A 22819-nucleotide genomic window follows, 5' to 3' on the forward strand; every position below is an offset into this window, starting at 1 on the left:
CATATGAAGCAAACTATTGAAGCCACAGACATTAATTTTAATGTATCTCTTTAAAATGGTTTAAAAATGAAATTTCATAGTTGTGGAGTAAAGAAAAAAAGTAGGATATCCTTAAAATGCAGATTGGGAGATAACTACCAGTCATCATATTAAATTAACAAGCTGAAAGAGAACTGCTTGAAACACTATTAAATGCAAAACAGGAAAGATGCATCCGCCCCTCCCGCAAGAAGTAATACTGAAAGTACAGTTTAGCAAGCAGTAAAGAATAGCAAAAGTGCTGATATTTTCTTCTAGAAGTCATTTTAATGCCTGAATGCCTCTTTAGCTCTTTAGGGTTCATTTACCATGTACAGGGTAACATCATAAACACTGCTTTTATGGTATAGTCTAGACTTTATACCATAAAGGACCTGCTTTATCCTAAGCAGGTGAACTTGATGACAATTTTCCTTAAGTCTCTGTTCCTTTTTTAAAAATGGTGTTAGTAATGTCATTAAAATCTGATCCAAAAATTTGAAGTCCTATCAAACATATGAGCTGTTTTGAGGGCAAATGCACAAGATTTATGCTACTCTGTCACCTTCTGCAACTATGAGCAAGAATAATCACACCTTTTCACAGAGAACCCTTCTGGGGGAACCTCTTTGGTTATGTTCTGGTACAAAGGCTATTCCCAGCCTGGAATTGTCACCTGAAGCTCTCCAAACTATGGGGTACATTGTGACCCTGTGCTATCTTACCTGTTTCAGAACATTACTAGTTGTTTATAATATACTGCCCTTATAATATATTAAATGAAAGTGGCCTTTTGAAAATAAAGTACATCTCTTCTTTTCTATAAGTTTTTCTGCAATGAACAAGGAACGGATCCTTGAAAAAAAGAACACCAGAAAGTCCTACTTCCTCCTTTTGCATAGTTGACCTATCACCTTGGACTGTCATGGCTACCTAATGATGATGCATTTTGATGATGTACATCTTTTCATTATCACTTGACTCTTGGGCAGACAAGTTTTCCAGAAACACTGGCCTTCTTAATTGCCCAGTCCCTTTTAACTGTTTATGGAGAGTGCCATCAAGTCATATCTGACTTATGGTGACCACTGGTGGAGTTTTCATGACATGAGACTAACAGAAGTGATTTGCCATTACCTGTCTCTGCAACCCTGGTCTTTGTTGGAGGTCTCCCATCCAATTACTATCCAAGGTCAACCTTGCTTAGCTTCTGAGATCTGACGAGATCAGGCTCACCTGGGCTATCCAAGTCACCTGAGCTATCCAACTTGTCTTCTGCCCAGTCCCATTTCTCCTCATTTACATATCACAAGATAGATAATTTTTCATGGGTTCCTCAGTTGCTTCTACGATGGCCACCATAGCATGTGAAGGGAGGAGTATGTCTGAAGGCTGGTTTCCACAATATTAATTTTACAGATTGTGAGAAACTGGGGACCCCGGACCCAACCCATGAACTTGGCATTACAGTCATACATTACTTTCTTGGTTCTGTCTTTCTCACTTGTGCTGTTTCTGTTCCAGATTGGGACTGTGGCACAGTGGAGTTCCTTCAGTTCACAAGTATTTGGGTTTACTATTTTGTTCGTAATTTTAAATAGAAAAAATGTAACTTGTTTAAGGGTGGGATTCAAGGTTCTAAAACTTCTTGTGTTTTAGGTTACCACATTAGTGAACTGCCCTCAAAATCCTTCTAACAAGAAAAAAGGCTGTTCCAAAAGAGCACGTGTTATTCTTGCCTCTGTGGAAGAAGCTACTTGGAATTTATTGGACAAAGGAGAGAAAATTGCTAAAGACGCTCCTGTGTTTATTGAGGAACTTAATGCTGCACTTCACGATGTTCGCAAAGAAAGTAAGCCTATAATATGTAATACAGCAACTATTTCAAGCATTAGTGGTATTTTTTATACAAAGGCCATATGAATATAATTTATGAATTACCTTTCACAGTCACTTTTCCTCATTATTGCAAAACATCTTCATGGATTAGAGCAAAAGGCACATGCCTGCCCTGAAACTTGTTAATCATGCTTTCTGACTTTGTAGCTAGAGGTACTGGCAGATCAGACTTGCCTTGTTAAATGAAAGGATCCCCCCCAATATGTGTAACTTTGTGCGTGTATGTAAGTGTGGGAGAGAAAGAGATTTATTAATCGGAACTGAGCTTCTATGTGTGAGGTTTCTAGAAACTTGGCTAGTGATGTAAACTGGAATGTATATTGTGGGTGAATTTGCCAATACTGATTTAGGTTGTTCACGCTTTTAAAAATAATTCACCCATTTTAAAATGTGTTTTGCACTTTGATACAGAACAGAGAATTAAAAAAAACCTGCCCACTGTCACAGATCTTTTATATATATTTAACTTAATTCCATTAACTGTTTTTTCCTCTGTTGGCAGAAAATCTCAAAGGCATAATAATAAAGTGTTAAGGATATTATGGTGATTGGATTAATCACTAAAAGCAGGAGTTACAGTTGCCACTTTGCAATGTGGACCCTGTGAATATATACTTTTAACAATATGGTTCCAAGCAGAGTCACATCCTTCTAAGTTATTAGAACTCTGTATAACTATGTTTGTAATTGCTGTGTAAATCTACCTGTGCAGTGCCAGGCTTACCATTCCCACAGTACTGGTAGGGAATCTCCCCTAGCCAGACCTCATTTCGCACTGCCACTCAGCTGGCTGGCAGGGTAAAAAATGGCAGGAAAATGGAGGATGAACAGGCAGTGTTCCAATTTACTAACATCACTCCTTGTGCACCTAGAAGTGGCATCAGCTGGAGACACTAGGGATGCCCTGGTATTTGGACAAAACTTTATGGTTAAACCATTGAGTTTTGCCCAAATATCAGACAGCCCACTATATCCTCCAGCCAGCAATGCGCTGACATCACTTCTGGGTGCACAGGGAGTAACATCAGCTTGTTGCTGGCAATATAGTAACATCACCTGTGAGCGGCCCCTCCCACAACCTGGTAATTACCACCCCATTCCCCCACCAGTTGCCAGGGGGACCTGGTAAAGTTACTGTGCAGTAGCGTACCGGGCAGTAAGAGGAAATGGCCTGGCTTGCCCATTTTCTCCTGCCCTTTTTGTCCTTTATTCAGTTGTCCTTGCTGTGGTGGACAGGGCTCCAGGATGTGCTGCCTACTAGGTAAGGAGAGAGCAACCACAGAACTGGAAAGGGAACAGGTACTGCAGCAGCCTTGTTTCCTGCTATTTTTAATAAGTGTGTGTACATATGTTACATAAGATGTCAAAATCAGAAAAGTTATTTTCTTTTTCAAATCGTCTGAATCAACATTTCAGTATTATCTTGATTTTACTCTGGCTGAGTCTGCCCATCATGCCATAGCAGGACTTGTAATTTTGTGTTAATAGTCACTCCTAACAGCTCTTTCAGACTTTCACATTTCTTATGGCATTGGGCCAGAAGAGTCAGAAATAAAACATTCATAAAGCCAATTACATACAGCTTATGCATTTTAATGGACGTTTTGTCAGGTTTACCTTCTATCATTATGCATGGAAGTTATTACAATAAAGATCAACATCATGCAAGGAGCTGTTGGAACAATTCCAACTAAGTGACTGGAGAACTGCCGTGCCTATAAAATGTGTAAATGTGATAGCTGTGGTTAGAGAAATCCAGGTGGACAGTAGCTTGCGGGTTATGGTATGCTATCTGACGATTAGCTTCATTTCATCATTGTGGCTTCTGTGCAGGCACACATAGGACTGCTCATGTGCAGAGGCATCCACAGAGATTTCTGAAGAGATTCCTTCACTTTCCTAGGTGCTGAGAGTGCTCCTGTCCCTCTGAGCCTCCGCATCAGCATTTTCCTGCCTAAAATGGTATGTGACCTGGGGAGGGAAGAACACTCGTCCCTCAGTCCTTCCTTCACTGCCATGGAGAAATGACATCTTTCTGTGCTTTCCACCCAATTTACTTCATGGACATAGTCTTATTACTGCTTAGTTTCTGTGGTTCAAGATTTTTATTTTCCTAGAAAAACGTGCTATTAAAAAAGTGTGCTGATGCTGGCAAGAAGATGGCCCAAACTGATATCTGATTTATCTTAGTGAGGGCTGCAGCATTGGACCTGCAACACATGTTGTCAATTCATGCTCAAGGCTCGCAATGAGAGAATGGCCAGATTGAAGGCTGCTCTCTGGCAGAAGGCTTTAAGGGCTCCTCACATTCTCACCCCAATAAATGGGTGCAAACTCTGTTGATGGCGATGTATTGTCGAAGGCTTTCATGGCCGGAGAACGATGGTTGTTGTGGGTTTTCCGGGCTGTATTGCCGTGGTCTTGGCATTGTAGTTCCTGACGTTTCGCCAGCAGCTGTGCCTGGCATCTTCAGAGGTGTAGCACCAAAAGACAGAGATCTCTCAGTGTCACAGTGTGGAAAAGATGTTGGCAGGTCATTTGTATCTACTCAGGAGGGGTGGGGTTGAGCTGAGTCATCCTGTAAGAGTTTCCCAGGGTGTGGAATGCTAATGGAGGGAGGCTTCACTGTAGCCTGAGGAGGTTCTTTTGCATATGGATTGGTACTTGATGTGCTAATCTTCTCTGCAGGGCTATTGTCGGGGATAGAATGTTTTGTTAGCCTGGTGTTTTTCAGAACTGGAAACCATGCTCTATTCATTCTTAAGGTTTCTTCTTTCCTGTTGAAGTTTTGCTTATGCTTGTGAATTTCAATGGCTTCCCTGTGCAGTCTGACAAAGTAGTTGGAGGTGTTGTCCAGTATTTTGGTGTCCTGGAATAAGATACTGTGCCCTGTTTGAGTTAGGCTATGTTCAGCCACTGCTGATTTTTCAGGTTGTCCAAGTCTGCAGTGTCTTTCATGTTCTTTTATTCTTGTCTGGATGCTACGCTTTGTGGTCCCGATGTAAACTTGTCCACAGCTGCAGGGTATCCGGTATACTCCTGCAGAGTATGTTGCCTCTGTTGATGGCATTGGCGCCTTCGGTTCCTCATTCGGATCCAATGTTACATTCCTTAAGACAGGCTCCCTCAGTTCTGAGGAGTGTCTCTGAGCCTGTCCCTCCAAGGAAAGCAAAGAATAAACATGTCTCCTCCAAACACCTTTCAGCTCCAAAACACAAACCAAGAGGTTGCCTAAACATGTACTCCCTCACTTTCTTCCAGAGTCCTGGGTAATGCTTCCTCATCTGATGAGGATTCTGTACAATTGGTTTGCCTCCCTATGAAATCTAAAAAGCCTGAGCATTGTATCTCTAATCTGACCTTGGATCTGGTTACTCCACCCCGGGCTGCGTCTCACAGTCTTAGACCAGAGTTATGTCATTTAGAGTACATTTTCCAATAGCTCTTACACCTTATAGATTTCAGGCTTCCAATTATTATTAAAGTACACCTTGTGACCATATCAGCTTTCCATGATCATGTGGAAGGGGTCACTGTATTTTCTTGCTAAATTACAAAAAAGTTCTTAAATGGTTTGTTCAGTCAGTATCCCCTGTTCCCCTTCCTCCACAGCAACTGGTGCTAAAACAGTTTATAGAACTTTATAGAACATAGGCCAGGCCTGATCTGGGTCCTGCTATGATATAACTGTGACCCTTGGGGTCCCTTCCAAGTTTCTAAGTTTTATATTGACGAAGTGGTTCTCAGACCTGGTCTACAATTTCTACCCAATGTGGTTTCCTCATTTCACATGACATTTTCTTCCTGGTATTTTTTCCAAACCCAAGAACAGGCACTCAACACATTGGAAGTTAGGTGGGCATTTTTATTCTACTTAGATAATTTTTTTTGGAAGGGCCAACATTTATTTATCTGCTTCTCTGATCTTTAAAGGAGTACAGCACTCTCTTCTCAATCCCTCTCAAGATGGGTGGTATCTACTATTAGGATCACCTATTCCACTTCCAAGCTGGCTTGCCCATTCCCAGTTGAGGCTCACTCCACTAGGTCCCAAGCCTCCTCAGCGGCTCTTCGTGGTAATGTTCCTCTTCAGGACATCTGCAGACAGAGCAGTGATCTGGGCTACACTGACCACTTTTATGAAGCATTACTCTGTTGGTGTGGATTCCCGGAGAGATGCAGCTGTGGGAAAAGCAGTGACACCATCATTTTTTTGCTGATCAGCCCATACCCACCTCCTTGGTAAGTGAGCTTGCTGTTCCCATGTGGGACTGCGCAGAAGCCATGAAGATGAAAACAGGGCTGCACTTACCTGTAACTGTTGTTTATTGAGTGGTCTTCTGTGCAGGCACTCCCTCCCACTTTCCCACTCTATGGGCTGCTCTGCTCAGGTGGGCTTTCTCTATGGAGGCAAAGGGAGAACTGAGGGAAGAGCAGTGTTCCCTCCTGGGTCACGTGCCTTTTCAGGCAGGAAAGTGCTGGCACGCAGGCCTGGCCGGAGGGGGAATGCTCTCTGGGCCTAGGGAAGCTAAAGAATCTCTTCAGAAATCTCCAAGGCTGGCTCTGTGCATGCACAGTCCCGTGTGTGCCTGCACAGAAGACCACTTGATGAACAACAGTTACAGGTAAGTGCAACCCTGTTTTCTTGATATCCATGTTACAGTCTGTCGGTATGCAATGTCTCATGCTCCTTAGAATGTTTGGGAAAATGCACATTGCAAATCTGTAAGAGATATAATGGTAGTGAGGCATGTGCATTTGTGTTAGTACATATGCATATATAATTTATTTAAGAGACTTTTATCCCACTTTCCTAAGTGTGGTTAGGAACCATAATCCATTTTTTAAAAAAGTAAATAACCTGCTGGAAAACAGAACGGGTGAAATCAGCGACCAACCATATATTTCAGAATGTTGTAGTCCTATGTGTGATTACAAGCATGAGTAAATGGGGTGGGTTTCAACTGCTGTTAGCATAGCCTCTAGGTGAATAAAAGAAAGGCAGGAATTCTACAAACAGGGTGTCACCACAAAGGAGGCCTTCTCTCTTCTTTTTGTTTTGGTATGTTCTTGATGTATGGTTTTCCCAACCCTTTTATTGTAAGTTTTCCTAATTTGTTTCTTTTGCACTATTCAAGCATATTAACATGCCATTTACATATAACTGCCTTTGAAAAATTTGGCACGAATAAGATGGCACAAGAATAAAGGCTTGTGGGTTAAGCCCACATAATGGAGAAGCAAATCTGAAACAGGGGTTTTTGAGTTTAGCTTACTGGCGTGTGAAATTCAGTGGTTTCCCTATATGAGACCGGTCCCTGGAGGAAATTTGTTTTCCTATCAGTCATGTGAAAGTAGGAGTGCAACAAAAACAGCAATAATAACTAACTGTCTGAACAGTGGATATAGTACACTTATTTCAGCTGTAGGGAACATATTCCTGCACTTCTATCACAGTTCTGAAGCCCTGTTTTTATTGATGTATTTTATCTCAGACTAATTTCACCATAACTATGTGCTCAGTGGGGACAAAACAGGTTTATAGCTGGTAGATGAAACATACAAAGATTGAACAGGATTTGACAAAAGAATGGCAAAGATGGGTTGCGTGTAAGTGGAGAGGAAGGCTAGTTGGTAATAAAATAATATGCATCTAACATCTAGAGTGGCTTTTTTTTTTGCAGTCTGTTCCATTTACTTGGGATTTGTGTGTGTGTGCAAAACCCTGTATTTCATTAAAGAAAAAAGCTCAGTAGTAAAAGTGGTGGCTTAAAAGTATGACAATGAGAGACACTGACCCAGACTGACATACACATGTCAGTCTGGGTCAGTGTCTCTCATTGTCATACTTTTAAGCCACCTCTTTTACTACTGAGCTTTTTTATTTAAAAAATGTGGATGAATTAACATACTTACACTTGTATGCATTAGTCATGTAATAGTATAGTGGTTAGAGTATCAGACTAGAATCTGGGAGACCCAGGTTTGAACCCCCACTCTGCCAATGAAGTTTACTAGGTGATCTTGGGCCAGTCACACACTCTCAGCCTAATCTACCAAATAGGGTTGTTGGGAGGATAAAACGGAGGAGAGGGGAACAATGTAAGCTGCTTTAGTGCCCCAATGGAAAGAAAGGTGGGGTGCAAATGAAATAAATAAATAAAAATAGATAGTGTTAATCTTCTTTCACAATCCTAGAATCTTGCTAGTTCATGATCCTGTCCCATGCCCCTGCCCCACTCAGCCCATAGATTCATCAGTAAACGTACATAAATGCAGCATTTATTATGGGGAAAATATCCTTGAGTATGCACTGCCAGTTGGATGAAGTATGCGCTTAAGAACAATATAAAGATTAGGTCTGGAACTGCAAGGGACAAATGTGAATAAAATTAAATACGATGGAAACACTGATGCTGTAGACACATAATGGATATATCTGTGGGCATACCACAAATTCTTTCTGGGAGAAAGGGATTTGAAGTATTAGGAAAGGATGGTTAGGTGAAGGCAGTGGGAAGGAAGCAGAGGAAAGAGCAAGGGAAAGAGAGAATAGAGGAAATGGGAGAAGGAGGAATGGTGTGAACGGGGTGGGGAAAGGATGGGGACTCCATTCTAGGGACAAAACAGTGAAACACCTTGCAAAAAACAAGGAGCTGTTTAAAGGCTCAGCCTGAAATCAGCAAACAGAGCTAGAAATATGGAAGCAGTAGCCCACCGTCTTCTCAAGAGCGATACATTCTTCCTGATTAGTAAGTTTTGTGAGCATTTGAGAAAGGTATAGCTTTATTGATAGTGATCTCTGGAGTTCACAGTTGAGATTTCTTGTTATGCAGAAACTCTGCTGTAGTGATTCTTATCTTAACCTTTAATTCACTTAAATCTACCAAACAGATTACATTATTGCTGAAAACCCCTTAAGCCACAAGTAAAAATAAAACAAAACAAAACATAAAAACAGCTCTGCAGACAAGATACCTTAATTCATATAGGTATATTTATGCCATATGCATATGTTACACAGATCTTAGGGGCATACATTCAGTTTTTAGGTGCATTGGCCACTACTAGCTCCTGAATGTTAGGTTGGATATTAATAGACAATAGCCAGTGCTTGAGGATGATTTCCAGCAGTTTCATCACTGAACCACATGAAATGCCTTTGAACCTTAGTAATTGTCTTCATTGCTGGGTTCTTTTGGAGTTATTCTGTTTTAGTTTCAGGTCTACTTTGACATCTTGTGATTCACATAAGAAAATTACTATCAGTTGGCCTGGAAACTCCATAATTTGCAAATCTGCAAACCTGTCTTTTTAATCAGTTTGAAGATTCTTGAGATCTTCAGTGATTATCATCAAGGCATTGTTGAACATGGAGATTCCAAAAATCCCATTTGTCTCCACAGTTTTGAATGCTTCTCAAGATACGTAAATTACCCCCTGGAAGACCATCTCGCCTCAGTTAAGAATTGTTGCTTTAGAGCCTCATTCTTACTTGGAGATGCTAAATCAGACAGTGAGATATTTATGCTTCCATTAACAACCTGTATAAACTTTTGAAATGCTACATGATATGACTTCCTGTGTTCTTTACTTCACACAGCATATTTTGACTAATGAAATCCAGCATAGTATGACTCAAAGAAAAAAAAAGACTCCAACAAAAAGAAGGGAATACTTCTAGACTAGTGAAAGCGTTAAACTATGAGTATCAAACTACAGTTTAATGTACAGCGTGCTATTGCAGATGATTCTTAACTGGTGTAAAACCAGGGCAGCAATGTAATGTATTCCCGGGATAATCATTTCTACATTCCACTTCCCTCCTCCACTGGACAGGAGTGGATCAGGCATAGCTCAAATGCTTGGTATCTATTTCCATTACTTACAGGCTATATATGGTCTTGAAGACAACAGCTGCCACTTACATTATTTCCATCTATTGCTTTGCCAGTGTTGTGTGCGGTTAGTTGGCCACCATATCTCAAGTGTGCTCTTAGATAAACTTTCCCTTACAAATACCATAATCACTTACGAACCAATGTTCCTAGCGTACTTCAGATATAGTTTGTGCTTGATTTGAAAGGAAATTGGAAAATATGCATTTGATGTTTTTTAATTGGCTGGTGGCAACTTCGCCTGTCAGGAGAAGGTATATATGGAAATGAATGCCTTAAGTGTGACAGTGGCATGTGATTACAACTAGCTATATGCTGTTTTGTGTGATGAGCTGATTCTTAAGAGGTTTCTTCTTACTGTACCACTACTTAGAGTTGTGTCTGCTATTGGGTTGGAATTATGGGGTCATGGCTGCAGAAGTCTTTGAGGTGGTTCATTAGGTTATAATAGATTGAAAAGGTTAAAAGTAGAGGAAGTCCTAGATGGAATCCAAGTAGAGTAAGTCCAAAGTAGAGTAAGTTCAAGATCAGGAAAAGGAAAAGTAGGTGCGGCCAGAAGGGAACTGTGTGTGATCCTGATAGCTCTCCTAGGTGTGCATGAATTTTAGCAAGATTTTTTTTGGGCAGGTTTCATTCAAAGACTGCACCTGCCGACTCTGTCTGTGCTGCATTCCAAATTGCTTCTGAGACTCTCGGGTTTTAAAAATGGTTTGTCATGTGACCTTGGAGGCCTCTTTGAGGGGATAATTGTTTGGATTGTGGTGGAACCTTTCAGTAGGTTTGGGAACTGAATGAAATGAAGTGGGATAGATCCAACCATCCTCCAAGTCATGTTCCTCCAGCCTAAGGAGAGTTAATTCCAATGTAAGTGGCTCTTCCTCCAATGGAGGAGTCACTTAATTTGGTGGAAGTCTCCTCACATTAGAGGAAGGCTTGAAAAGGAAAGGTGGAATATAAATATTTTAACAGATAAAATTTGCTCACTGGAGTGGTAGGGGCAGGATCCACCCCAGTGGCTTGGATCCTCGGAAAGCCATCAACAGAGTGGAGATAGTAGGATAGGATTTTCTCATATTTTCCCTTCCTCCTACTGCAGTCAACCGAGCCTCCCAAATTTCTGCTCCTGGGGATCAGAAGATCTTTACAAATAACATAGGGACAAATTGGTTCTGCAGTGGGAAAGAAGAATCTGCGGAAATTGCATTTCTTTCCTGGCAGGAGAAATTCTCCTTCCATTGTCAGGCATGGACTGTAAGATGCTAGCTAATGACACCCTTCCTAACAGAAAGCAAACTCTGTGTGTTCTTACACTATACTGTGCAATTACTTTGATTCCATAAAAAGGTGCTATATAGAAGCTGGCATTCCATGTGTCACGTGCATAAATGGCACTGTATTAATTATAATTATAATAATAAATAGTTACTTACTGCTGTACTGATGACACTACATCCCTCATGTCCTTATTCATTGCAAGGAAATATGGGTTAAACAAACATTTGTGTATGTGCGTGTGTTTCTGTATGTGTGTGTGTGTGTGTGTGTGTGTGTCTGCCTGGGGTTATACCAGGCTGCTGGCCTTACCACACACCAAGGTGAAATAGGCACTTCAGGCAGCATATTACAGAAGAGGTGTCATTTGCCTTCCTCCTGCTTCCATTTGTGTGTCATTTTAAAAAAATGAACAGAGGACAGGTTCCTCTTTAACTTCTTAGGTGCAAAAAGATGTCTAAGGCAAGCACTGACACCAGGAGATAAAAAGACTAGTTATATCTCAATGAACTTGTACTTCTGGCTGATTCAGTTGGGAGCTGATGTTATCATGGAAGGAAAATTGGGAGTGAAAAATAGGAAATGTGAATACAAGAGAGTTGAAAGAACAGACTGCACTGCCAAAGTTAAGAGTTAAGCAGGCAATAAAGATAACTGAAGCCCAAGGTAACCCCTTATTACCTTTCATTTAATGGGGCAATTCTTCATTCAACAGGGCCACCGTTGTATGAAAGCAATGACAAACAGCTTGGCTGAAGTGATGAAAGGGACATTTGTGACTTTATTTCAGTGGCAGCAAGATAATGTAAAGAGGAGAACTAGTTTTTTTTCAGAACTTAAATGTACCCACTAGGACAGCAAAATACTTTGGGAGCAAACAAAGACTGTGGCAGGATTCAGCTTGGAGCCTTTCCAGTTCTTGCCTCCCTTTCGTGCAGAGCGGTTGTACAAAATACATATAAAAGCTTGATTTCCAGTTTATTATGTTGCAAGTACAGTAGCCAATCTGTCTTCTGCTATGGAGGAACATGGGAAGAGGATATTTCAGATTTAAAATGTTAAAAAACTCTATTGTCATCTGTTAAGGGTAGTTTTGGTAGTAGAATTTCTATTATAGCAGTCCATATCATTTTTAGGGCATGTCCCTGTATTCTCTTTTGGGATACGTTGGTGCTTATTTCTCTTAAGTGTAGTTCACAAAAGAAGGCATAAGTCATCCAATTCATGAGTTAATAGTTACAGTCAAGCTAAAACCTATTATCATTTAGTATTTACATAGATTATTGATGTACCAGACCTATATATGTATGTGCCATTAAGATGCAACTGACTTAGGGCAAACCCCAGCAAGGAGCCTTCAAGGCAAGTGACAGAGCAGACATGGTTTGCCTTTCCTTTGTGTCCTGTTTCTTAGTGGCCAATCAGATGCTTCCAGGAAGCTCACAGGCACAGAATGAAGGCAAAATCCTCTCTTTGCTATCGTCTCCTGGAACTTGGTTTCCAAAGCGCACTGCTTCTGAATATAGAGGTTTCATTTAGCCATCTTGGCTAATGGTGTTGATCAGGGCTTTTTTTCAGGGGGAACACGAGGAAACGGAGTTCCGGAACCTCTTGAAAATGGTCACATGGCTGGTGGCCCCGCCCCCTGATCTCCAGACAGAGGGGAGTTTAGATTGCCCTCTGTGCCGCCAAGCGATCAGGGGGTGGGGCCACCAGCCATGTGACCATTTTCTCTGAGGGCAACCCACTGAGTTCCACCACCTCTTTCCCCAGAAAAAAAGCCCTGGTGTTGATAGACTTTATCTGCTGTCTTACCTTGTGATGGTGAGTTCAATAAGTTGAACATACATTACATGAAGAGAGTCTTCTTTTTGTCTGTCTTGAAATGACTGCCCATGCACTCTCATGCCTCTCATGTTTAGAACTATGGGAGAGTGCAGAATTTTTTTTTCTACCTAACTTCTTTGCACCGTGCATAATTTTATAAACCTCTATCATGTCCCAATTTAGTAATCTTTTTTTGAAATTTAGTCATCTTGACTAAATTTGTTATCATATGTAAATAGTGCTCATCTCTTGTTCTAGGAAATGTCTGAATAAGTTAAATAGAATGTATTTTGAACCTCGGGGAACTGCATTACTTACTTCCATCCATTGTGAGAAATGGCCGTTTGCTCTTACATGTGCTTCTGGTCATTTAACCGTGTAGTAATCCATAAGAGGTCCTGACTGCTAAGCTTACTAAAAAACAGTTGGTATCAAAAGGAATAGCTCGTTTTCCCCTTTTCTGTCACAATAAGACATATTGATGGGATTACACAAGTATGGTTATCAGCTCCTGAAATATAAATATGGTCTATCTGCAAAGGGCCTCAGAACTGAAACTCTGCCTTTTCAAACGATGGAGCCCAGGCAGTTCAAGTGGAGGAGCTCTTTGCCCAGGGCAGGGTAAAGGGGCAGAGTTTAGTGTAAAAGGGGATAGTACTATTTCCGTGTGTGCGTAAGTTCCCTGCCTCCAAGCAATACCTCCATACATGGGACTGGGCTGACACACATCTTTATATAATCCAGACTCCCAACTGTGTCAAAAGGAAAAAACTCAAGAATTAAAATTCCAGAAAACAAACAGGAGAGTGAAACATCTACATGTAACACAGACATGTACAGCATTTTAAGCAGCTAATCAATTTGAAAAAGTTGTAGAAAATGTTTACTCATTGTACAAATGGGAAATACTTAAGCCACGAGTTTCTAGTCCAAAAGACAAGACAAACCACACCTGAAAACTCTAAAACTCATGTACAACAGGTAAATACATATACAGGTAAATGAAATCACTCAAAGAAGTGAATCACCATTGCAGAGAACTCAAAAACTATGCAAAAAAAGAGCACTCAAGTCACTGTGGCCAGTGACATACTAAATATCATCAAAATATTCCATCATTTCAAATAATTAAGCATCTAGAAAATATATTTATTAACTGCATACACATACAGCTTCCTTGCATACAGATTCATGCCCCTTTATAGACACACAGTCTCATAGACCGCAGCAGAAACTTATAAACATGTATGTTATTCCCAGACAAATGGCTTATTCATACACATAAGTACAAGTGCTTGAGTGGGTTGCTTTTTTTCTGACAGAAGGAACAAAGCTTTGCTACTCTCTGTTGGGAGCGTTAAAGACTCTTTTCTACTTTCAGCTTAACTTTTTTAAAGAGGTGCAGCTAGAAAAAGATGTGTACAAAAAAGGCACACACTGTGTGTTCGCAGAAAGAAAGAAAGAAACTGTAAGAAGTTACTAGATACACTTACTTGAAACTTTCACTGAAATTAATGGTATTTAATTTTTAAAAAGTGTTTACAATTGGCATTAGATACAGGGAAAGGAAGCAGGCTTCAGGTTAGGAAAAAGTTCAGCGTGGATTCAGATAACGTGCTTTGGCATAAACAAAGAGGAGTCTTGCGGCAAATTTTCCCTCCATGTAACAAAGTATCCTTTCACCTTTCAAGAATTTGGCTGTTGATTTTTAGGATCCTATGACTGCATTAACAACTTTCTAGCTCCTGGTTAACCTTCCGTTTATTAAGTATCATGAGAATTAATAATCTGAGTTCACAATTGCATTCTCTCCTTGAATAGGCACTATTAGCTGGAAGTGCTCAAAGGTGGGGGGTTTTTTTTGTAATAACTGAGCAAGGGAGTATTATTGGTTTAAATAAACTGCCATCCACCCCTTACGGTCTTTGAACAATGTTTGGTCTGAATCCATTTCTGCCTGTTATAACATTGGCTTGCTTGAACATTACTGTTTCCTAGGAACAGACAATCCAAAATTTTACAATCCATGGTGAAAATATTTGATGATAGAAATTACACCATGGAAGGGAATTTGGGAGTCATTTTTCATCTCTTACTATATTTATGCCTTGGGCCTATTTAGAATTGTGCATGTGCTAGCGGCATTTAACTGAGGCAGCCATGTTTATTTCAGCAATGGTGAGACCCACAGGGAACTGTCTGAATTTTTCCTGAGTCTCTAATGCATACAGCCACAGTAACAACAACAACAACATCTGATTTATATACCGCCCTTCAGGACAACTTAATGCCCACTCAGAGTGGTTTACAAAGTATGTCATTATTATCCCCACAAAAAAACACCCTGTGAGGTGGGTGGGGCTGAGAGAACTCCAGAGAACTGTGACTAGTGCAAGGTCACCCAGCTGGCTTCAAGCGGAGGAGTGGGGAATCAAACCCGGCTCTCCAGATTAGAGTACCGCGCTCTTAGCCACTACACCAAACTGGCACCAAACTAGCAACATTGCATCCCAACAAGTTGTCATTGTGAGCTTGATGTTGTGACTTTATGCATACCAGGCTTGAGCATTCTTGTTGCATTTTTTCCTTAGTTCATTTTCTTGTCTTGTTTGCTCTCCCGATCTTAAGGTATGCATATTCCCTCTTTGAAGTGCAGGCTTGAGTTAGATATTTTCTAACGTAACAGCAGAATTGCACAATAACACCTGTGTACCTACATTCATCTAAGTCAATTAGATTCGCAGAGCTATCCTAAGCAAAACTGCACCCTTCAGTCTGCTTAGAATGGCACTGCCTTGGCAGGCGGATAAGCCAATGCTCGGATCTGTGCTCTATGCGCGCCTTTGCTCCCTGAGCTGTAATCTCAATAAAGTTGTAGCCGTTTTTACCTCCAGCACCGTGTCAGTGTGTTTTTGTCACTGGGCCCCCTCCCCACTCTCCTTCCCCACTTAGCACTCGCCTGCAGTGGCACTGCCGATATGCCAAAAAGTGTATACAAAACAAAGGACAGTGTTGAGGAGTTATGATTGTAACTTATCAGGATTTCAGCACTCGGTAAAAATAATTTGCAGGAGAAAAAAAGTGACTACTGTAAATGGTTGCATGGATACAGTGGCTCAAATGCAGGTTTAAAAATAAATGGAAAAGGTTTGGCTAAACATGAGAAGCAAGGAAAATGTTAGACAGAGGGTGAGCCTCAGACTTATGTCTATTTCATTTATGGACAGATTGATTTTTTTAAAAAATCAAATACAATTTTTGGCACAAGACAACATCAGAATGAAGCACCAAACAGAAATGGGGAGTGAATGATGGAAGAGTTCATTGTAGTCTCTTCCAGTTCCTACATGGTTATGATACAACACCCCCTGCGCAGTGGTGCAACGTCAGTGGACGAATCTAGCACTGCTGCCATTTGATCACTTCCTGATCTCCTCCCAGCCACTCTCTCTGACCTGGATCTTACTATTCATAGCAGTCACCGCCTGGGCATGTGGACGCTGAACATCCCCCCATTGTCTGGCAAATGCTTAAGCACATGATGCCATTTTAATCTTAAACTTCCGCCAGCCTGCTTCTTATCATTCAATCATGGATCATCACAGCAGTGCTGTTTTATGCAGAATTAATCAATCAATTCTTTCCCTGCTTTCTTTCACATTTTTTCAGTTCCCTTTTCTGTCTGCCCCACAGTAATAAATTCTCTTTGCCAAGTTAATCAGTATTTCCTTGTCTCATTTTTCCTCTTCCCTGAATTCAGTGATGCTTTTTCTGTGTCCAACAAATCTATTAGCTCTCCTGCAGTAATTCTTCAAATCTGCAGCCAACAGTTTCAGTACTTCTTCCTTGGCTAGGGAAGTACAACTTGAAAAGTGTCTAATACATTGACTCTTCTTTTTATTCCTGTAATACACGGGGGGGGGGGGGGGGGCGGATACTATGCTGTAGGATATGGAAATCATTTCATTTTTGCTCTTGGCTATGGTGATACAAAGCAGTTATAAAACAAATTAACATCCCTGGAATTGTAATGCTGAAAAGAACTAGAGGGTCATAAAGTTTTACCCTGCCGTAAGGCTAGACCTGGCATCTGTTAGATTTCCTCTACTAGATTAACAGCTGCTTTTATATGTTACTCGACAGTACATACTTAAAATGTAGCAGGCAACATTTAAGTACATGTATCTAAATCAGGCACTTGGTCACAGCTAGCACTTGATTAGCCATTGCTCCCTGTGGTAAATACACATATTGAAAATTTATGGGTTTTGCTGGTATGTTCTAAATCTGCACCAAAGTACATAGTCTACAGTTTGCTATAAGTGATCAAGTTCCACCAGGTCAAGGATTCCTGTTAAAGCAAACTGGATGGCTCTCTTAGAAACTGAGTCAAAACATGTTCTCTAGATGCAAATATTTGCCTCAATCATGGCAAGATAGTTTGAGATTAGTATGATGAAAAAGGAGGGCAGTTCTTCTTGAGCTCAGATATGGTGACCATTTAGGTCCCAAATGTGACGTACAACTGTCCTGTTTTCAACAATGCTGAAGCTATGAAGCTCCAGTTCCTCATTTAGCCTTGAGTTGGGAAAATAGTTCAGTAGAGTGGGTCTAAGACTGCTGCAGTGGCGGAGGAGCTGTTGAACTAGGTCAGCTAGTCTTGAAGGCAGAATTAGGGTTGCCAACTCTGGGTGGAAAATTCCTGTAGATTTGGGAGTAGAGCCTGGGGAGGGCAGGGTTTGGGGAAGGGAAAGGACCTCTGCAGAGTGTAATGCCATTGACTCCACACTCCAAAGCACCCATTTTCTCCAGGGGTACTTAGCTCTGTAGTGCGGAGATCCATTGTAATTCTGGGAGATTTGGCCTGTCAGGGCCTCCTCACAATGGCTACTTCTCCAAGGCTGTGGCTTCGTGCCAGCCTGCTTAAAGGTACCTGCTCTCTTTTACTTGCTTGCTTGCTTGCTTACTTACTTACTTACTTACAACAAAGCCCACTGTGGGGGAAAAACACAACAGGCTCTAGAAAGGGGAGGGCAGGCAGGCAAGCATTCCCTCCTCCTCTGTCACTGATTCTGGCCACTTCCTCCACTCCTGATCCCTGCCAGGTGAAGGCGTTGGGTGGGCATTGCCACCTGCTACGCAACTGATCCTGGTAGGGGGAAGGGGGAAGGGCGTTAACTCCTACTCTGCACCTCATCTTGGCTGGGTTGATGGGGGGTGGGCATTGCCTCATGCTCCATGCCTGATCCAGACTGGGTGAAGTGGGGCAGGCATTGCCACCTGCTCTACTCCTGATCCCTGTCAGGTGAAGGGGGTGGGCATTTCCTCCTGCTCCGCAGCTGATCCCGGTCAAGTGAAGGGGGAAGGGCATTGCCACCTGCTCTGCGTCTGATCCCAGCTGAGTGAAGGTGAGGGTGAGCATTGCCACCTGCTCCATTCCTGATCCCACCTGGGTGATGGCAGAGTGTGGGCATTGTCACCTGCTCTGCTCCTGATCTCAGCCGGGTGAAGGGGGAAGTGGGCATTGCCACTAGCTTTGCTCCTGATATGAGCTGGGTGAAGATGGGATGGGCATTTCCACCTGCTCCACTCCTGATCCCAGCTGAGTGATGGCAGAGGGTGAACATTGCCACCTACTCCACTCCTGATCCCAGCTGGGTGAGGGCAGTGGTCGGGCATTGCCACCTGCTCCACTCCTGATCCCAGCTGGGTGAAGAGTAGGTGGGTATTGCCACCTGCTCCACTCCTGATCCCAGCTGGGTGAAGGGGGAGGGCAGGCATTGCCACCTGCTCCACTCCTGATCCCAGCTGGGTGAAGAGCAGGCAGGCATTGCCACCTGCTGTGCTCTTGATCCCAGCTGTGTGAAGGTGAGGGATGGGCATTGCACCTGCTCTGCTCCTGATCTGGGTGAAGGCAGCGGGCTGGCATTGCCACCTGCTCCATGCCTGATCCTGGTCTGGACTTTCCACTGTGGTGTACTCTCTGGAGGTCTGGCTGCTTCATCTGGGCTTCCCTCCACAGCAGCACCCTCTGGTGGCACACCAGGGTAAGAAGTGTTGTATTGAATATGCTTAGCCTTTTATATAATAGGACAGGCTATAAGTCCACCCCATTGAACATCTTATCTATAGTTGTATAGGTTCCTAAAGCCCAGAGAAAGTGTGTGTGTGTGTGTGTGGGGGGGGATTCATATATACTTCCCACATGGGCATGGAGGCCTTTTTACCAGCCAGAAATCATGGTTCTTCTCCATTGCCAAAGTTACTCCACAAATGAGTGAATCTAGCTCTGTTTCATCTTCAAAAGTGACTAATATGACAAAAATATTTAATAGCATTTGATAACAAACACTGCAAAGGCTTCTATGGATGCCTTTAATTTTTTTGTCACTTTGTTTGATAATGTCACCAGCTAAGAGCTTGTGCTTCTCAGTCCATACATTTGAATGTGAATTGTGTGCACCTTAATCTATACCAGGCTGTGTTAACTGTTGGGTTTTGCCCAAGTGTGTTTAAAAGTAGAACTGTTTGAAGGGCATGTTGCAACTAACAGTAGCCTTGAAGTTGTAAAAGCACATTGTATCATTTGTAAGATATTCAAAAGTAATAATTAGCAAGATGATTGGATAGCAGTTTGTATATAACAGAATGAAGGCATATTGTCAAATTATTTTGAAATTTTAAGGTGTTCCACATTAAGAAACAAAAATCAGCTATTTCATATCTCCCCATATGTTGTTGTCATTGTTTTCTGCTCTGTGCAGACTTCTCTGCTATAGATTCCTTTAGTTTCAGTTGTCCAAGTTTGTTCTTTCTTTCTGCTACACTTCAAAGTGGGGCTTTGGTTCAGTGGGAGGGCATCTGTTTGGCATGCAGAAGGCTCCAGGATCAATCTCCAGCATCTCCAGTTAAACAGAACAAGTAGTAGGTGACTCTGCCTGAGACCCTGGAGAGCCACTGTCAGTCAGACTAGAAGTACTGATCTTGGTAGACCAATGAGTCTGACTGTGTTATCAGGCAGCTTCATGTGTTCACTGGGAAGTAGCCAGATGAATTGCCTGTCCACGTGATTTCCTGTTTTAAAAATCCCAGTGCAGCAATGGATCAAACCCCAAGGTAGCAGAAATCATGCCAGATATGTAACGATTGCCCCGAAAACCTAAGTGCATATTAAATGGCAGCAACAATAATTTTATTTCTACAATCATTTGCTGGATTGTCCTTGACAAAATAGCTAGTACTGAAAGAGTTCAGACAAGGCTGGTGAGCTATTTATGTTCCATGATAACCCTAGGGTTGGCAGAAGAAAATCAGCTGTGCATATGCACCACCCACTTTGATTTCCAATTTGAGTTTTTCAGGATTTGAGCAGCTGTGACCAAGTACCACACAAACTGCTATAAATGGAGATACATTTTGTAGGAGAATAAATTTCTTTTTAAAGATCATGAGGCATGTCAAGGAAACAGAAGGCAACCATCTGTTCCTGTGGTGTCCAGATGTGATGCAAAGCAGATCCATGCCATTGTGCCACTGCTTCTGTTCTGGCGATAGTCACTCTCTCCGGTAGCACTTTGTTGACATACTGTGCAAAATAGCGGAGAATAAACAGAACAGGACCGGAAGGGTATGTTTTCTCTGTGCTCCATTCTAAAGGCTTCTCCGGGAATGGTGATGCGGTCAACCACATCAGCAAAAACTGATGGGCCACATACCAAAACCTGCTCGCATTGCATAAAAGACTTGTGCTTGGTGGCTATGTCTATCTGCAGGGCAGACCATGTAAGATTGAACTTGGCCCCTAGTGTCACTCACTTTTGACTGTTCCATGCTAAAATCATTTTTGCAGTATTGCACAAATCAAGTGTGTGTGTATGCTCACTGCAAGGAACATTTGCTTGACACTGTCGGGTTAGAACATACACTTAGAAATATTAATATTGGGTTGATTTTGAGGTCAAGGCAATGTGCCATTAGCATGTAGGGTGAAAATAGCACGTTTCTAAAGATTAAATATTCTCAAATGTCTTTTGAGTTAATGCAGAATTCCTAAAGGCACAACGCACAGTGTAATAAGGTGCATTCTTGCTGCTAAATTTGTTTTGAAAGTGCTTTTTTATATTATAGAGCAATATAATAAATATTTCAGTTGCCACATCCTTTTAGGATCTTCAAGAGTAGGACAATATTTCTGAAGGCACTTTCAAAACAGTCATTTATTGATATGTCAAGACTTCTTCCAAGTGTTTGTGGTTTCTTAATAGCTACACTTATCTTTAACGTTATCAACTGATATGAGCTAGACAAAGCTATTAATTTTATGACTTCAGATCTGCCCCCCCCCCCCCAGTTGATATAAAGACTATTTAGGCAAGAAGTTTTTAACTCTTTCCTAGTGCAGAAAGGATTTCATAGTGGTGAACTTCCTATCTATGTACACTAGAAGTGAAATATTTTAGTGTTGCACTGTCTAGAAAGATTGATCTCTGCAGGTATAAATAGATGGGAGGGTATTTTCTGAAGTGCAGTATTTTAACAGCTCAGTCCTAAACAGAGTTACCCCCTTCTAAACCCATTAACTTTAACAGATTTAGAAGGATGTAACTGTGCTTCGGATAGCACTTATAAAAATGTTGTTAAATTTAGCAATGAATCAGACATTCATCTGAATATAACATAATTGCCATAATACACAACAAAATTTCATAATACAAAAATTAAGGTCAGCTTCATTATTCTTCCTCTTCTAGCAATGATAGCCTGGAACAAAAGTCTTTCCCGTTCACATCTACAGAAAGGGTACATAGAAAACGTATCCACAGATTCAAAAGAAATAAAACCTGCACACCTGAACAGGGGCTGAAAGCACAAAGGGAGGCGTTGGCAGATAGCTGTGGGTGGTGGAGGAGGTTGTTATCAAGCACAAATAATCTTAGATTGGTTGTCAGACAGCAGAAGCCTCTTCCAAGGTGCTCCACTTCTTGTATGTTGGTCTTTTGTTCACTTTTAAACCCAGCAATTCAGAAAAGTAGGCAGGAGAATGTTGGTTGTCATGGTCCACACAATGAGATGCTTAGAAATCAATAACCAAGGCTGTCGTTGTTAGTTCGGAAGGACAATTTGAAAGAACTAGAAAATGTGTTTAACTCAAGAAACCAATACAAGTAAAAAAGAAAGAAAGACTCTCCAAATATGAAAAAGAAACTTTACAATGTCTCTCTGAATGTGGAATGGATGGAATATGTGTGTGAGAAGGCTTCAGGAAACTCTGCCACCCTGGCTGGTATGGTTACTGTTAAACTTATTTTTGAATCTTCTCTTGGTCTGTGATAGGAACATGTGTTTGGTCCTCGGATCCAGCATATCATTTCCATGGACACAAGGAGTCCTGCTTGCAGAGCAGAACTTCCTGTTTTCCCCCTTTTCTTATGCAGCACCAATGCTTTCCCCCAATGTTGTTCCATTTTGGGAGGCATTTGGGGGTGCAGCAAAAGGGCGAGGCATAAAGTGGCACTCTGTGAGCAGAATTCCTTCTGCTTAATTAAATGCATAGATTGATCCAAACCATTCTCATTTGTTCCATGTGCGAAGTGACGGCATAAAGTCCCATTGTGGGTAAGAAAAAATTATTTCCAAGGTTCCAGAGATCTTGCGGGTGTGTGACTTAGGGAAATTATACCATGCTTGGAAAATTCCACATGAATGGTCATGTTAGTCTGTGCAGCAAAAAGAAATAGGAGTCTTGCTGCGCCTTAAAGACAAAGCAGATTTTGTGTGGCATAGCTAATGACTCCTTATTGGTTTATCACACAGAAGTGTTCCAAAAGGGATGTTTTCCATGTGTGTGTTCATCACATGGTGTTTGCCACCTCATGATAATATCCCTGTGTGAATTATCTATTCAG

General features: G+C 41.6%; 1 protein-coding gene across 1 annotated transcript in view; it reads left to right on the forward strand.

Annotated features, from left to right (window-relative positions):
* Positions 1-22819, forward strand: part of CTNNA3 (catenin alpha 3) — a 1107197-nt gene that overhangs the window by 55455 nt on the left and 1028923 nt on the right. The window contains exon 3 of the mRNA XM_054983955.1: positions 1678-1870. Within this exon, the coding sequence (XP_054839930.1) occupies positions 1678-1870 (193 nt within the window). The remainder of the gene's footprint in view (positions 1-1677; positions 1871-22819) is intronic.

The sequence above is a fragment of the Eublepharis macularius genome, chromosome 6 (genome assembly GCF_028583425.1).
Source record: "Eublepharis macularius isolate TG4126 chromosome 6, MPM_Emac_v1.0, whole genome shotgun sequence".
NCBI classification, from domain to species: Eukaryota; Metazoa; Chordata; class Lepidosauria; order Squamata; family Eublepharidae; genus Eublepharis; species Eublepharis macularius.